Source organism: Diabrotica virgifera, chromosome 2 (genome assembly GCF_917563875.1).
Source record: "Diabrotica virgifera virgifera chromosome 2, PGI_DIABVI_V3a".
NCBI classification, from domain to species: Eukaryota; Metazoa; Arthropoda; class Insecta; order Coleoptera; family Chrysomelidae; genus Diabrotica; species Diabrotica virgifera.
Genome location: NC_065444.1, coordinates 64790841 through 64808623, shown reverse-complemented (window position 1 = coordinate 64808623; position 17783 = coordinate 64790841). Strand labels below are relative to the sequence as shown.

General features: G+C 35.0%; 1 protein-coding gene across 1 annotated transcript in view; it reads right to left on the bottom strand.

The window, feature by feature from the left end:
• LOC114330080 (negative elongation factor B) overlaps positions 1 to 17783 on the bottom strand; it is a 43192-nt gene that overhangs the window by 18973 nt on the left and 6436 nt on the right. Inside the window, exon 3 of the mRNA XM_050642609.1 lies at positions 9346 to 9717. Within this exon, the coding sequence (XP_050498566.1) occupies positions 9346 to 9717 (372 nt within the window). The remainder of the gene's footprint in view (positions 1 to 9345; positions 9718 to 17783) is intronic.

Genomic DNA, 17783 nt, shown 5'->3' with positions numbered 1-17783 from the left:
ACTTTCACCCCCTTTTAAGGGTGAAAAATATATGATCGAAATAAGTCCGAAAATGGATAAAATGACTAATTCTAAGCAACTTTTGTTCTATAAAGCTTTTTCACCAAGTTAATACTTTTCGAGATATTTGCGAGTGAATATGTTAATTTTTCTACAAATTTTTTTTTTTTTTTTATTACATATTTTCATTTACAATCTGCTTCATCGAAGCTATAAGCAAATAGTTTGAATGTTAAATACATGAGGGAGAAGCTGCCCTGTGGCAACCCTCCTATTATAATTTTTTACATTTGATCACAATATGTATATATTTAATTTATTAAATCTGTTGGCCATAGTTTCTTCAGTCGTCTTGCGAATTCGGGAGGAGTGTTCAGCAGTCTTGCTTCATCATTTGGATGACTTCTCAGTCCATCAAGGTAGCTCTTTGTGATCCTTGGAATTTCTTCCTCTACCAAAGGTGTAGCTGAGTCCTCGTGTAGGGTTTTATTGCTTACATACCAGGGTGCGTTGAATATCATCCTCAATATTTTTGATTGGACTCTTTGTATTATCTTGATATTTGATGGCTTTGAGCATCCCCAGAGTTGAACACCATAGGTCCAAATTGGTTTTATCATAGTTTTATACAGGATTATACATTTTTTTTCAATATTGAGTTTTGATTTTCGACCAATAAGCCAGCTCATTTGTCGTATTTTGATGTTGATCTGGGTTTTCTTGGCTTGGATGTGCGGCTTCCATGTTAATCTTTTGTCAAGGGTTAGTCCCAAATATTTGACTTGTGTGCTGACTGGTAATTGTGTATCATTTAGTGTTATTGTTGGGCATACATCTCTTCGGTTTGTAAATGTAACTTGGGTTGACTTCGTTTCATTTACTTTCACCTTCCATTTGTTGAGCCATGTTCCCAATTGGTCAAGGTGGTTTTGCAGTTGTGCAGACGCGATAATAGGGTCCTCATTGACAGCGATTATGGTGGTGTCATCAGCGAATGTTGAGATTTGGGTTGTTTCAGTGGTTGGGATATCTGCGGTAAATAATAGGTAAAGGAGAGGGCCCAGGACACTACCCTGTGGTACACCTGATTTAATGGGAAAATATGTGGAAGTTGCTGTGTTATATTTTACTTGGAAGTAACGATCTTCAATGTAGGATTTCATGATTAGGTAGTAGGGGGTTGGAAGAATACATTTGAGTTTGTATAAAAGTCCAGTATGCCATACTCTATCAAATGCCTTTTCTACATCTAAGAATGCCGCTGTGCAATATTTTTTTCCTCAATAGCAGTAAGGATTTTTGTTATAATTCTATGAGTCTGTTGTGTTGTGGAGTGTCTCTCTCTAAAACCAAACTGGTGTGTGGGTATTTCTACATCTAGGTTAATGTCACTCTTCAGTCTACCAAGTAGTAGTCTTTCGAAGATCTTAGACATTATCGGCAACAAGCTGATTGGCCGATAGGATGATGTTTTATTTGGAGGTTTACCCGGTTTGTGAATCATTATTATTTGCGCAAATTTCCATGTGATTGGGAAATATGTCAGTCTGATTGCACTATTGTATATTGTAGTTAGCATGACCAATGCTCTTCTCGGAAGATGTTTCAGTATTAATCCTGTTATTAGGTCAAATCCAGGTGCTTCGTGGTTATTGCATTTTTCTATTTCTAGTTTAACTTCTGATGTATTGAATGGTGTTATTGGAAGCGTCATAGGGCAAGCACTATCCAGGAAGTCTCTTATTAAGTTTCCATCATCATTATTCTCTACTTGGTGTTCTTTAAAAATACCAGCTAAGTATTCTGCAAATGCTGAAGCTTTTTCCTCGTCTGATCTTCCCCAAGTACCATCATCTTTCTTAATTGGCGAGTTGTGTTCTGTAGGTCTCTTTAAGTGTTTTATTGCCTTCCATATTGAGTGATCTTCTTTAGACAAGGTACTAATGTAGTGTTCAAATGTGGCATTGCGTGCTTCATTTAGCGCTGTTTTTAATTGTCTGGTTAATCGATTATATTCGTGTTTGTCATTAATGTTGCGGCTTCTTTGCCATCTACCTCTTGCTCTTCGTTTTTCGACTATTAGTTGTCTAATATAATTCGAAGTGGTATTTTTGTTTTCTTGCTTTGGAGTTGATGGTGTAGCTCGATATGCAGCTTGCTGAATTTGACAGGTGAAGTGGTTTATAGCCTTATCTATGTCATCTTTTTCTTTGAGTCTGATTCCAAGATTTATATTCGTGTCAAGCTGGTACTTGAATTCACACCAATTAGTTTTAGGGGAAGTCAACTTGGGTATTTCAGGTCGTTTGATTATGTGGGTGCTGATTGTTGCTATGATTGGTGTGTGGTCAGACGAGAGATCCCAACTTGCTTCTATGTTTGTGTAGTTTGCTGCAATTCCTTTTAGGATAAAGAAGTCGAGTAGATCTGGTAGTCTATTTGTATCGGACGGCCAGTACGTTGGTTGTCCCGTCGATAAGTAGGTGCAGTTTGTGTTGTTGATGGCATCTAGTAGGCTTCTGCCTTTTGGTGTAATGAGTCGTGAACCCCAATTCGTATGCTTAGCATTCCAATCACCTCCAACAATGAATTTGTTACCTAGCTTGTTGAATAGTTCTTCGTATTCTTCAGTTGTGATTCTATGTCTAGGAGGGCTATATATTGCAGCAATTTCGAAGTTCCAAGGCCTGGCATTTATATTAAGTATTGTTGCTTGTAGCTTATCTGTTTTATGTTCCGGCATTTGATGATGTTGTATATTGTTCCTTATAATTATTGCAGATCCTCCATGGGCTGTTCCATCTGGGTGACTAGTGTGGTAGACTGAGTATTGAGGTATTTTAATTACGCTTCTTTCTGTGAAATGCGTTTCGGATACAAAGAGGATGTCTATTATGTTGTCCTCTAGGAATTGGATTACTTCTGCTTTATGGTTTGCTAAACCATTTGCGTTCCATTCGGCTATTCGAACAGATCTAATGAATTTTATTAATTAATGTTGTTAGCGTGGTAAGGATCATGCTGTTTTGATTCATTAGTTGGGTGAACATTGCTTTAAATTCGTTTAAGAATAAGTTCATCTGAGACCCTATGTCAGCTACTTGATTTCCTGCTCTTACTGCTTGGGCATAGGATTGGGTTCCATTCTGTTGTTGGTACTGTGATTGTTGACTCTGATACTGTGAAGTTGGTGCTGGGTTAACATTTTGATGTGGGTTCTGATTATTATGGGTTGACTGATTTCCGCGTTGCCTATTATTTCTTACATTTTGCAAGTCCTTGTAAATTACGCAGCCTTTATAGTTTGCAGTGTGTTCTCCGTTACACAGGGCACATTTTGCTGGTGTATTTCTGGGTTTTGTACATTCTGGCGTTGGATGACTTCCTCCACATTTCACGCATGCGTAAGGTCTTGTACAATACGCTTTTGTGTGTCCATAACGTTGACAGCGCTGACACTGTGTTATATTTTTCTTTCTGTGAGGAGGTTCAAAGCTGACTTTCATATTGCCGATAGAATCCAGTGTATAGATGTGTTTGTTGTTTTCTTTCGGTACTAGGTCCACATAGAACATTGACAGTGGTGATTTATTGACTCTGTGTAATACGTTAATGATATTACGGACAGTATGCCCTGATTTAGCTAGTTCACTTTTTATTTCTTCAACTGGCATCGAGTGGTGTAAATTTCTTATAACTAACCTATAAGCTCTATCTTGTTTTGCTTGGTATGTGTGGTGAACTATTTTGCTACTATTTAAATGCTGTATAAGTTTTCTGTATGACTCAATAGTTTTTGTGTTTATTTTTATTGTGTCATTTGGGAGAGCTTTCGACTGGTAGTCTTCTGCTTTAATGACTGTCGATAGGTTTCCAGTCATCCTTTTGATATCATTTACCCCATAGATAAATATAGGTGGAGGTTTAGGTGTTACTGGTGTGTTATTATTATCAGTTAGGTTTTCTAATGGTTCAAATCTGTTGTTTGTACTCACTTGCATTGTTGTTGTGTTATCATCTTTGGGGTTTGCTTTTCTTTTTTTTGTAATTTTTTTGACTGTTTGCCAATCATGGACATTTTCTATGGTTTCGTCGTCTTCATCGCTTGAGTTTTCCATGACAAGTTCCTCTCCACTGAGGATGTATTGGGAAGCATTTGATGTATTTGGTTGATCCATTTGAGGTGCAGGGAGGTTTTGGTTATATTGGTGATTATTGTTTGGGAATGGAGTAGGCGGGATATATTGGTATTATTTCTACAAAATAACCACGTTTTCAGACAGTTTTCCGCAAATAACTCAAAAAGTAAGTATTTGGTGGAAAAAAAATTCTTATCAAAAATATAGCACGTAAAAAATGAAAAACTTGGTGTATATATTAGGTCACTGTACGTACCTAGTAGAAGCAGAGTTATAGCTAATGAAAAATAGGTTCATATTCGTCAAATTCCAAATCGTATATTTTAACGTGCCATAACCAAAAAACGAAGCACTTTTTTGGGAAAAACTCATTTTAACTTTTTTAAAGTGTTTAAAAAATGCTTATTTTTGTTTTTTAAAACAAATTTTTAGCATCAAAAGTAAACAAGTTACGCTCAAAATAAAGTTGTTCCTTTTTTTTGGTAAGAAATCGGCAAAATCACCCCCTAATTAGCATTTCAAATGAACTTAATTGTTATCACTTCACAAGTTTTTTACTCGCGTATGTATTGATCATACGATCTGTAAGTTTCATCGGTTCAAAGTCCTTATTTTTGAAAGAGCTGTAGTTAAAAGAGCTTGAACGAGTCACTTATCACGAGTGTATGCAAATTTAGAAACACCGAATCTTGACCAATTTTTGTCTTACAGAAAAACAAAAAAATACAAAATATTCAGAAAAGTAAAGCCGACTTTTTTTATTGTTTAAGACTTTTGGTATCTCTAACAATTTTTAAGTTATTTTGAAAAAAAGCATTTTTTTAATGCAACAAATTTTTAAAAATTTTACTTTAAAACCAATTTTCTTCAAAAATAAGCACTTTTAATCAATGAGACTTACAGATCGTATTATAAACACAACATAAGTAAAGTAATTTGTGAAGCGGTAACGATTAATTTCAAAGTTGCTAATTGGGGGGTGATCTTCCTGATTTTTTTTGCCGAAACAAAAGGGACCAACTTTATTTTGAGCGTAACTTGCTTACATTTCATGCTGGAAATTTTTTTTATAAAAACAGAAATAAAGCTTTTTTTAAACATTTTAAAAAAGTTGTAATGTGTTTTTCCCAAGAATGCTTCATTATTTGGATATTTCACATTGAATTATTCTATTTGGAATTTTTCGAATATGAACCTATTTTTCATTAGCTATAACTCTGCTTTTGCTAGGTGTAGAGACCTAATATATACACTGTTTTTTTCACTTTTTTTATAGGATATAGTTTTGTTAAGAATATTTTTTTCGACAAAATGCTTACGTTTTGAGTTATTTGCGAAGAACCGTCTAAAAACGTGGTTATTTTGTTGAAAAATGAACATATTCACTTGCAAATAACTCAAAAAGTATTTATTTGGTGAAAAAACTCTATAGAACAAAAGTTGCTTAAAATTAGTCAGTTTATCCATTTCGGGACTTATCTTAAACATATATTTTTTCACCTCCGAGATGGGGTGAAACTCACCCCAGGGCAAAAACACACATCGGCACCATATCACTTTTTTTCTATGACATGTTAGCTATGCGTATGCCAAATTGCATGTCAATCCAAGAGGTTCTTTAAAATATACATCAAAAACCGTGAAAGAATGTACTATAAGTAAATTTTGCACGAATATAAATGTCAAATGTAAATTTAATCAAACATATTATACTACTTTTTTATGAGCATTTAAAGTAAGTTTAACGAAATGCAAAATTATATGAGAGAAATTTCATAAGAATTCCTGAATAGCTCATAATAATATGGCGATCGCTACGTAAAATAAATGCATTATTTGAAATGCGAGAATTCACGAATATGAAGAGTACGATACCATGCTCTAGGCTAGGATACCATCCTTTGGTCTCCGTAGTGATCGCCCCCTAATGGAGCTAGAGCTCTTTAAAAATGGCGTCCAGAACGCTTACATTCTAAAAATGAAAACTGGTACACTGATTTATTTTCTAGGGATAAATCGATTTCATCAGTTGCGAATTTCTAGTACCGGTCATAGGCGTCAGTTTTGAGTAGGGCGAAGGTTGATTATATTTTTAAATTTTTTCCTATGGTCTCATCGTAGAACATCTCGTTGTATTTTCGTATGCCGGATTTATACTCAGCTATTGTCACTGCTGCTGCCGTTGACGGAAATATTGCCCGAAATATGATATCGACGCGAGTGAGGTGTTCACATCAGTTCCTCGCCGTTCCTTGCCAATGTCCTCACAACTCATTACCGAACGACTCACAAGAAAGGAACGTGACAACAGCATCGTCTTGCTCCCTTACTCACTTGCCGCTTTGCCGGCGGCAAGTGCGATAGAGAGTAGCTGAATGTGAATACCCACTCGTATTCGCGCTGCCTCTCTTTTGACTTCCGCCACAAAAACCGACTCTTTGGGTATGTAGGTGCAATGGCGAGCATCAGCGCGAGTCTGCTATTTACACATTCACGCTGCCCACTTCCCTGCCCAATGCCCTGTCCAAGAGGACTGAGTATAAATGCGGTATTAAGATACTTTTTTGCACGACTGATCATTTTTGATTGTATACCGTGACAGATTTTACGTCAGTAGGTGACATTTACTAGCAACTCGACGGTAAGTAATCCAACTCGACGGTAAGTACTCCAACTCGACGGTAAGTAATTCACTTACCGTCGAGTTAAAAAATCTCTTAATTTTAATTTATTTTTTGAAAGAATAAAGAAAACTAACGAATTATTTATTAATATTGAAACTTATGGTACAATTTGTTAAATTATTTAATGAAATCTACTTTGGTAGGTATTTTGATAACGGATTTTGGATTTTTCGGGAATAATTGCGGAACACCCTTCTTCCCAAGCCCGTTCAATTTCTTCAAATTCACTTTCGCTCATATTTTAATTTATAATAATCAAAATTGTACTTAAAATTATTGACAACTAAATAAAAACTCAATTCTCCATTGTTGTTATGCACCCTAGTTACTACCTAACAACCAAAGTATCTATCTTGATAAAATGAATGAAACTAGTCAATATGAGGAAAATGTTTAATTTTATAATTTATAATGGTATCAATCCTGCAAAAAACGTTATAAGCATGTCGAACGTTAAGGGTAACCGATCTCAGACAATAATTGGAGTCGTCGCTCCGCTCCTCCTCCAAACAATTGTCTTCGATCGGTATAAAACCCTTACCGTTCTCCATACTTAATATACTATTTTGCATGTAGCTTTGCATGCTGATCGATTAAAAATTTTCGATCAGAAGAAATCTGAAAGGAAATCCAAAGGCTAATTCGCACGTTTTTTTACTGAAACATGTGTTGACATCTTGATATATATACAAACTAGTGCACTGATATTATCTCTCACAAGAGTGAAAGGCATTACAATACTTAACAAGTACTTACATAACAAAATGTAATACCGCATTTATACTCAGTCCTGTTGGACAGGGAATTGGACAGGGAAGTGGGCAGCGTGAATGCGTAAATAGTTAACTCGCGCTGCTCATGCTACTGCCATTGCACGACGATGCGTCAAAAGTCGGTTTTCGAGATGGCAGTCAAAGGACTGGCAACGCGAGCGCGAGTAAGCATTCACATTCAACTACTCACTCTCTCACTTGCCGCCGGCAAAGCTGCAAGTGAGTAAGAGAGCAAGACGATGCTGTCGTCACATTCCATTCTTGTGAGTCGTTCGGTAATGAGTTGTGAGGACATTGGCGAGGCACTGATGTGAACACCTCACTCGCGTCGATATCATATTTCGGGCAATATGTCCGTCAGCGGCAGCAGCAGTGGCAATAGCTGAGTATAAATCCGACATAAACAACATAAAAACAGAAAGTATGAACATCGACTAACTAAACAAAAATTAAAATAAACTGAACAAAAATAACTGAGGAGAACCTTTGGAAAGATGTAGCAAAGTTTCCAGAGAATACCTGGAATGAAGAAGAAGACACTACACAAGAAGACAGAATCTGAATCTATAATGGCTGTATCAGCTGAAACATTAGTATCAACATAAATACTGCCATTATGATACTTGTTCAATTTACTATTTTTATTGGGAATAAGCCACAATTTAGTGGAAGTTTGAAGACGAATCTAGTCCAAAGTGGAAATCAAAACATCAAATAAACAATATACAGTAAAATTTTGGTTTATTCCTAATAAAAATAGTAAATTGCACTAAGATGCCACAAGAAAATAGCTTCAGAACTATAATTGTTCATCATTCAATAAGTACTTTTAAGACAATAATTAATATTTTGATGTTTTTGTATAAAACTTACTATTCTAACAATAAATAAGTAAATATTATGTCAAAATTGGTTTATTACCCACAGAGTAACCGCCACGCTTCTAGGCACACGGGTACATTGAGGTAATACAGTTCTGGGCCCTTCACTTGTTGGACTGTTTACTTTTATGTCTAGTGACGTCTAGAACGTCAGAAAATGTACAGAAACCAATATAAACAGTTTATAGAACAGCTGTATTTGAAGTTTATAGTTGTCATTGTATTAAAGTTGTAAAAGTTATAAAGTAATGTAATATTGTTGCTGTTTGAATAATTTTTTAAGCAGAGTAACAATAGTATTAATTAATGTATTTTTTGTCTGGAAAACAATTATTTTGAATAGTTTCATGACAGTCACATGACATGACAGACATGAAAGTCACAAGTGAGAATGGCGTGAATTAGCCATAGATATAATAATAAGTAGATTAGGCCAGTTCCGAAAAATAGCGTAACGCGGAGCAGTTCGGGTCGGCGGTCTATCTATCTCTCTACCGGCGGTTAGCTTTCTCTCTCTAGCATATGATGGCCGCCGCCTCTGTGTTTGTGTCGTTCCATTACTCCCACCTCTTGGTAGATACGCTCACACTCGCACGACAGACAAAGATAGCTAGACCACCGTACTTGATATTGGCGTTACACCCCGATGCATTGAGTGGCATATAACTAGCCTGGTCTATTGTTAACATATCTCTGGAATTAGCCCCTCCTAGAAATTAGGTACCCATGTGTCTACCAGTGTGGCGCTTACCGTCTAAGCAAGTTCTTTTTGTTTGAATCCATTTTTCAAATTAAAATACATTTTTCAATAACTGCAATATATATTTTACCAGATATATTTAAATAAATTCAGTAGATATAAACAAACCTTTGGTGAAGGTCCAAAAAACTGCGTTGCTAAATTTGAATGATCAAATAGTACATTTTCCTTCTCACTAATGTATTGGCTGAGTAAAGGTGATACTTCATCTCCAAAAAGAGACTGATTGTCCTTCCATATCTGTCTTTTTACTTCTGTATCTGTATCTAAATATAGTTCTCTATCCCTAACTAAGACTTTTAAATAGTGGTCCTCAATCTGAGGAATATTTTTCAAAATAGCCATAACGATGGGTCTCATAGCTTTAACCCTTATTACAGGAAAACTTTTCACTAATAGTTCTTTCAGTTTGTGATCACGTTCTTTACCTTCTTGCTTGCCAATCTCATTAATATGGTTTATCAGTTTTTCCCTTAGCTCCTAAAATATTAACATTATTTATAAAAGAAAACACAATGAATATAAGCAACAAGAAATCTAAAAGATTTTTTATGACAGAAACAAATTCTAATTTTTACCTGTACTCGATCCTTCTACAATTTACAAGGAAGACAGGTGAGAAATGAATAGACTTGTGGAATCTACAATATGCATTCCACAACACATCAATTTAACTACAGTCGGAAAAATGAAAGAATACCCATGAACGATCACATCAATCACTTATTTTGTATTTGATGTCTTTTTCTATAACAAACGTTTGTTATTTATAGAAAAAGACAGCAAATACAAAATAAGTGATTGATGTAATCGTTCATAGGTATTCTTTCATTTTTCCGACTGTAGGTAAAGATCAAATGAATTTTGCTTCCTAGTACTCAATTTGCAAAGGTGTAACCAGGATGATCCTAAGGGAGGGGGTTACAACTACTTGATAGTCTGGGGGGTATGGAATAGTAATGGTGTTAAGCGTATAGAGCTCAAAGTACAGGGTTATTCACTACATTTTGACCCCCCTGTAAACTGCTTTATTTACAGAATTAGAAAAAAATGTTAAATACAAAAGTTATTCGATTTTTAAATTATGATTTTTTGACATATATACCATACTAGTGACGTCATCCATCTGGGCGTGATGACGTAATCGACTATTTTTTTAAATGAGAATAGGGGTCCTGTACTAGCTCATTTAGAAGGTTATTTAATTCTCTATTCACTAATATAAATATTAAGATAATTATTTATACACGGTGTCCAAAAATTTTTATTTTTGAATTAAATTAATTGACACAAAAAGAAGAATGTATCATGTAATTTATTTCATTCAAAATATTTTCTACAGCTGTTAGAAAACAGTAATAAAAGTTTATTGCATAGATAAACATTGCTTTTTTGCTTAAATTCAATGTTCAAACTGAAAAGATGCAGATGGGTGGCAGCTTGAATATAAAGTTTAAGGCTGTGGGTACATAATTCGCAAATATTTTACGTGTATCCCTACTTTTTCTGTCTTTACACGGCAAATTACGTGTAGTAAAATTCACACTGGTATGGATATGTAAACATTACTAGAATGTCATTCTACTTGAAAATGTCATCATTAATTTAAAGAGATGGCTTTTGAATGTTCTTGGATAACTGCTATTTTTATAATTGCAAATTATTAATTCAGTTAATAAATGTGATAATTTTTTCACTAACTATGTATTCAGTGATTGTAATAATTTATTTGTACAACAAAAACTAATACTCAATCGAGCAAAGAGGAAAAGTGTTAAAGTGATTTTTTAATAATATATTGTTATGGAACGCTTACAATTTTGAACATCTTTAAGAGGATCGGTACGTATTTTCGGCTGCAATGCTATTCAAATGGGGATTAATTTTTTTCGAATCCTCAGAAAACTAATCAGTATTTCTGAAAAATTTAAACGCAGAATGAAAGACTACGTTATTAGCGAGGGCCGAAAGTCCCTGAGAACTTCTATAATGTTTATTTTAATAAGTTACAGGGGTGAAAAACTAAGAGAAAATTTAGTGTGATATTTACATTCAAATATCTCATTCAGAATAAACTTTTTATTTATTCTAAGGGACTTTCGGCCCTCGGTAATAATTTAATCTTTCATTCTGCGTTTAAATTTTTCAAAAATATTTATTGGTTTTTTCAGGATTCGAAAAAAATGAACACAATGCCGTGGTAATATTTTCCAAATCTATCTTTGTCTTACAACGCACTCAGCCGAATATAATATTGTCAGTCAGACACTGACAATCAGTGACAATTTTAAATATTTGACATTGCATCGGGAAAATTTTAAGTTATTGATTAAATAATATTGATATATACTATATAGTGTATTTGATAAATAATTGATTTAAGACGTGAACTTAATAAAAAGTTATTTATTGTGTATTATTTGTGGAAGATCCAAGCAGAGACTACATCAGGATAATATATTCTGTGATCCAAGTATTTTGTTGTTAAAGATGTTTAAAATTGTAAGCGTTCCATAACAATATATTATTAAAAAATCACTTTAACACTTTTCCTCTTTTCTCGATTGAGTATTAGTTTTTGTTGTACAAATAAATTATTACAATCACTGAATACATAGTTAGTGAAAAAATTATCACATTTATTAACTGAATTAATAATTTGCAATTATAAAAATAACAGTTATCCAAGAACATTCAAAAGCCATCTCTTTAAATTAATGATGACATTTTCAAGTAGAATGACATTCTAGTAATGTTTACATATCCATACCAGCGTGAATTTTACTACACGTAATTTGCCGTGTAAAGACAGAAAAAGTAGGGATACACGTAAAATATTTGCGAATTATGTACCCATAGCCTTAACAACAAAATACTTGGATCACAGAATATATTATTCTTTTTATTAAGTTCACGTCTTAAGGCCGGCCATTGGTAATGTTACAAGTATAGGCGATCCCATCACCTTTATAAAGTACACCACTCATAATCTAGAGCATATATGTATACCGAAAAATGCTTAACCTACTAACAATATATCTCGCTAATTACAGCCATATTTTTGCTACCCTACCTGTTGTGTATTGTTTATAAAAAAATGTGAAAGTTTTGCTTTTTTCTCAATAAATATAAGAGCGTTTATATCTAAATTACTCAAGTATTTAAATGAATTTCATGATAAAAGTCCGTTTAGCACTAGCCTATATGTAACGGAAGGATGTAACGTTAAAAAAATGTGAATTAATAAAGTACTTTTTGCGTGGTGTACTTTTAAAATAAATTTCTGGAATTAATAGAAATTGGCATGTGAAACGTAAATCTTGTAATATAATACACAAAAAGTATAGGAATCTGTAAGAATCTAAGCTCTGTTAATGTAGCAATTATGTATAAGATGGCGCTACGAAAAAAATTAAATAAACATCAAAAATTCAGGAGCGTAATGGCCCGTTTGAAACTTTCCTTAGGAAATTTCGGTACTTGACAAATATGAGTTTATTAGGGGTCCGGACAAATAATCCCGGACAAAAAATCCCCACAAATTATCCCCGGACAAAAAATCCCCACAAATAATCCTCACAAATAATCCCCACAAATAATCCCCGGACAAATAATCCCCACAAAAAATCCCGGACAGATAATCCCCACAATTTTTTTTTGACAAAATATCCCCGCAAAAAATCGGACAAAAAATCCTCAAGAAATATTTTTGCCGAATAAAGTTGTCAAATGAATGCTTATAATCCAAGGATGGTACTAAAGATGAGAAATTTAGACTGTCTGTCCGTCGGTACGTCCGACCGCGCATATAACTACTCCGTCATTATGCCAGGTAGAATGACACATGAGGGGTCGAATGAACGGTTATAATCCAACAATGGTACTACAGATGAGCAATTTGGTCCGTCGGTCTGCTTGACCACGAATATAACTCCTACATCACTGTACCAGGTAGAATGACAAATAAGGTGTCGAATGAAAGCTTATAATCCAAGGATGGTACTAAAGATGAGAAATTAGACCAAGGCTGTCTGTCCATCGGTCCGTCCGACCGCGAATGTAACTACTCCGTCAATATGCCAGGTAGAATGACAAATGAGGTGTCGAATGAATGGTTATAATCCAACGATGGTACTAAAGATGAGAAATTTGATCCGTCGGTGTGCCTGACCGCGAATATAACTCCTCCGTCACTGTACCAGGTAGAATGACAAATGAGGTGTCAAATGAAAGCTTATAATCCAAGGATGGTACTAAAGATGAGAAATTAGACCAAGGCTGTCTGTCCATCGGTCCGTCCGACCGCGAATGTAACTACCCCGTCATTATGCCAGGCAGAATGACAGATGAGGTGACGAGTGTACAGTGAACGGTTATAATCCAACCATGGTACTAAAGATTCACGCACGCATTTCGTTTCCGAAAGTTCCACTTTCACGCACGACGTGCGGGAAAGTAAAATACCTTGTAATATTGCATTATAATATATTATAATACATGCAATAAACTAATATTGAAAGTTTGTTTTTGACAACCTTGTCAAATAATTGATTTGTGTATTTTCACTTCTAAATAAAAATTGATATAACTCTATTTTTTGTGGCTTTTTCCAAACGTACGGCCCTAGAATAAATATTATTCCTAACTCGTGCGGAAAGTGTGTTCCTCGCACTCGAATGCCTGCCCGAACTCCGCTATCGCGTCGTTCGGGTCAACGGCGTCTCGTGCGTGAAATTATCACTTTCCGCAGTAGTTAGGAAAATAACTATTTTATGATGTCGATATTTTCCAAGTTATGGGGGGAAATAGTGACAGTTAGAGGTTAGAGTTAGAGCATAACTATTGAATTGTCTCGTTAATTATGAGTTTTACGACAAAAATGTAGGTACCTATAATACAAAAATAGAACTTAGTAGATAGAATTAACTTTTACATAATTTTGAATTTTGATCTCTTTCATTTTTTTTTACGAATATTTAAAATTGTTTCAAATATGATTTCCTACAATTATTTCTTTTTGACAATTTTTTTCGTGCGGTTGATATTTTCCGAGTTAGCGGGAATATATTAAAAAGGGGTGGGGAGCATAATTATTGAATTGAATCTTGTTTCCGAGCTGCCCCAAATTTTATAATTCTAACCTTTAGGGGAGGTCAATAGTGGTGTAAATTTAAAATTGCGACTGAATTCCGCTGAAGGGTAAGCCGTCATATTGATTTTAAAGGAGAACCGTTGATGCTAAATACCTCCACCATTTTCAACTTTTTTGCTCTACTGCTCATTATTTATAATAGTTCCCAGGTAGCAAGACTGTTTAACGCGCTCTATCCGAATCTGCGTTCCATTAGTGTGCAGATGGGTTATTTATAGGTATAGATAGGGCTATTATAGCAATCGCCATTAAACCGGTTTTTGGTACGAAAATAGTGATTAGCAATTAAATTTAAGCATGAATTGTAATTTCGATTACCAAATATCGAATTCCAATTGTGAGTTCTTTCAAAAATCGTGCATGCAGCACTCTGCTTTGAATAACCCTGTTCAAAACATCCTATTTGTGATGATAATTGCTTGTCCTGAAAACGATAATCTTGATTGTAGTACAAAAAAACCTATTCATTTTTGTAATTTCAAAAGTATTTGGTCATCATCATCAATGGCGTTATAACTCTTCGAGACTCTGCCACATTTTTTATTATTTAAAATAGATACAGCTGCCCACGATGTGAATTTGATACCGTTCACGTTATCAACACCAGTAATAAAAATTTAATGTGTTTCTCGGTCGATGATCGAAATGCCACATCAGCGACTTGTTAATTATTGTGTTTTGACTGGAATAAGAATGTGAATTTTAACCGAATTTTTAACGTGCATACAAATTGCACATACAATTTTTTTTGTTTATGCTTATTTTTTATTATAATAAATATGTTGATTTTCACCCATTCGTGAGCAAAAATTTGGTTGTTTTGACTTCTGAGTAATACCAAAAAGTCAAAAATCGTTATAACTGAAAAAACTCGACAGAGTTATGCTCGATAAACTCATAATACTCATAAAGCTAATAAAATATTTTTGATCTTTTCGTTTCACATGATTCACTGAGCGTTGGCTTATTTTTTAATATTTTTCCTTATTTTTTTTTAATTCATTGAATTATAGCGTTGATTGAGATATTAGAGGCCGTCCAATATATCAATCAACGATTATAGTGAATATGCTTATTTAATTTAAAAATAAAATAATTCTATCCTCTTCTTCTTGCTGTGCCTGTCCGTGACGAATGTTGGCGATCACCATGGCATGGCATCTTTATTTTATCTGCAGCAATGCAGGAAAGCTTCACATATGTTGAGTTGAACCAGGTTCTGAGGTTCTTTAACCAGGATGTTCTTCTTCTTCCTGGACCTCGCTTTCCAAATATTTTTCCTTGCAGAATGGCTTGTAGGAGGGCATATCTGGATTCATTTCGCATAATGTGTCCAAAGTATTCCAACTTTTGAGATTTGATGGTGGTTAATACTTCTCGGTTTTTCCCCATTCTTCTGTAAGGACCTCCTCATTTGTGACCCGATCAGTCCATGGGATTTTAAGAATTCTATTATAAGTTCAAAAAAAATTCAAAAAAATATGCTTGAAATATTTATTTCAAACTCTAAGCTCACCCCACCTTAAGGATAGCTATGACACGAATTTGATAGGCAAGCCATGCAAGTCGTTTTTGTCTATGTATGAAATTTAATAAAAAAATGTCTCATCCGGAAAGCAGATGGGTGCAGGTCGACCTATATTCGGATCTTAGACTATAACGTATATATAGTTTCGTAGAGTTTTGCTATCAGCCGTTGATGATTTGCTGATGAACGCTACTCGTGTTATTTCTTTCCGTTCATGTTCACAAGAGCATGTGTTAACAAGTAATTGGACTTCGTAAGTCCTAGGTTTTCATCCAAAGTAATCGAAAGTAGAACTGGAAATCGATATTTTAACTCTTCCTGTAACTTTGCGTCGATTCATATACGATTTTACTAATTTTGGATCATATTCATTTACATTCATATCATACTTTGAGTCACTTTAAAACAGATACTTGCGGTTGCAACTCTAAAACTGAAGTCCGATGTTAAATTACTCATCTTTAATACCATCCTTGTGTTATAATCTTTTATTCGAAACCTCATTATTTGTCATTATATCTGTATTAATACGGAGGAGTTGTATGTAGGAGGACAGACGGAAAGACACTCATGAAACCGGAAGTATATATTTGTTCTCGCCTTGCGAAGGTTCGTCGAATAATATATCACTTTTACTATTCCGGTGACTTTAAAACAGTATTTCCGGTCCCATTTGTAAAACCGGAAGTCCTTGGTCAAATTTCTCACCTTTAGTACCATCCTTGGATTATAAGCTTTCATTCGACACCTCATTTGTCATTCAACCTGGTATAGTGACGGAAGTTATATTCGCGGTCGGACGGACCGACGGACAGACAGCCTTGGTCAAATTGCTCATCTTTAGTACCATCCTTGGATTATAAGCTTTCATTCGACACCTCATTTGTCATTCTACCTGGTACAGTAACGGAGGAGTTATATTCGCGATCAGGCAGACCGACGGACCAAATTGCTCATCTTTAGTACCATCGTTAGATTATAATCGTTCATTCGAAACCTCATTTGTCATTTTCCCTGGCATAATGACGGAGAGAAGTTACATTTGCGGTCGAACGGACAGATGGACAGGCAGCCTTGGTCAAATTTCTCATCTTTAGTAGCATCCTTGGTTATAAGCTTTCATTCGACCCTTATTGGTCATTCTACCTGGTACAGTGACGGAGGAGTTATATTCGCGGTCAGGCAGACCGACGGACCAAATTGCTCAACTTTAGTACCATCGTTGGATTATAATCGTTCATTTGAAACCTCATTTGTCATTTTCCCTGGCATAATGACGGAGAAGTTACATTCGCGGTCGGACGGACAAATGGACCGACAGCCTTGGTCAAATTTTTCATCTTTAGTACCATCCTCGGTTATAAGCTTTCATTCGAAACCTTATTTGTCATTCTACCTGGTACAGTGACGGAGGAGTTATATTCGCGGTCAGGCAGACCGACGGACCAAATTGCTTATCTTTAGTACCATCGTTGGATTATAACCATTCATTCGACACCTCATTTGTCATTCTACCTGGCATAATGACGGAGTAGTTACATTCGCGGTCGGGCGGACAGATGGACAGACAGCCTTGGTCAAATTTATCAGCTTTAGTACCATCCTTGGATTATAGGCTTTCATTCGACACCTCATTCGCTATTCTACCTGGTACAGTGACGGAGGACTTATATTCGCGGTCAGGCAGACCGACGGACCAAATTGCTCATCTTTAGTACCATCCTTGGTTATAAGCTTTCATTAAATGTTCTAAACATTAATTACATTTTCATTCTAAATTAGACAATTAGACAAATTTGAGTGATATAATTGTTCTTCCCTGGTATAATTTTATAATATTGGGACATGAGAAGTAGGTAACAAACT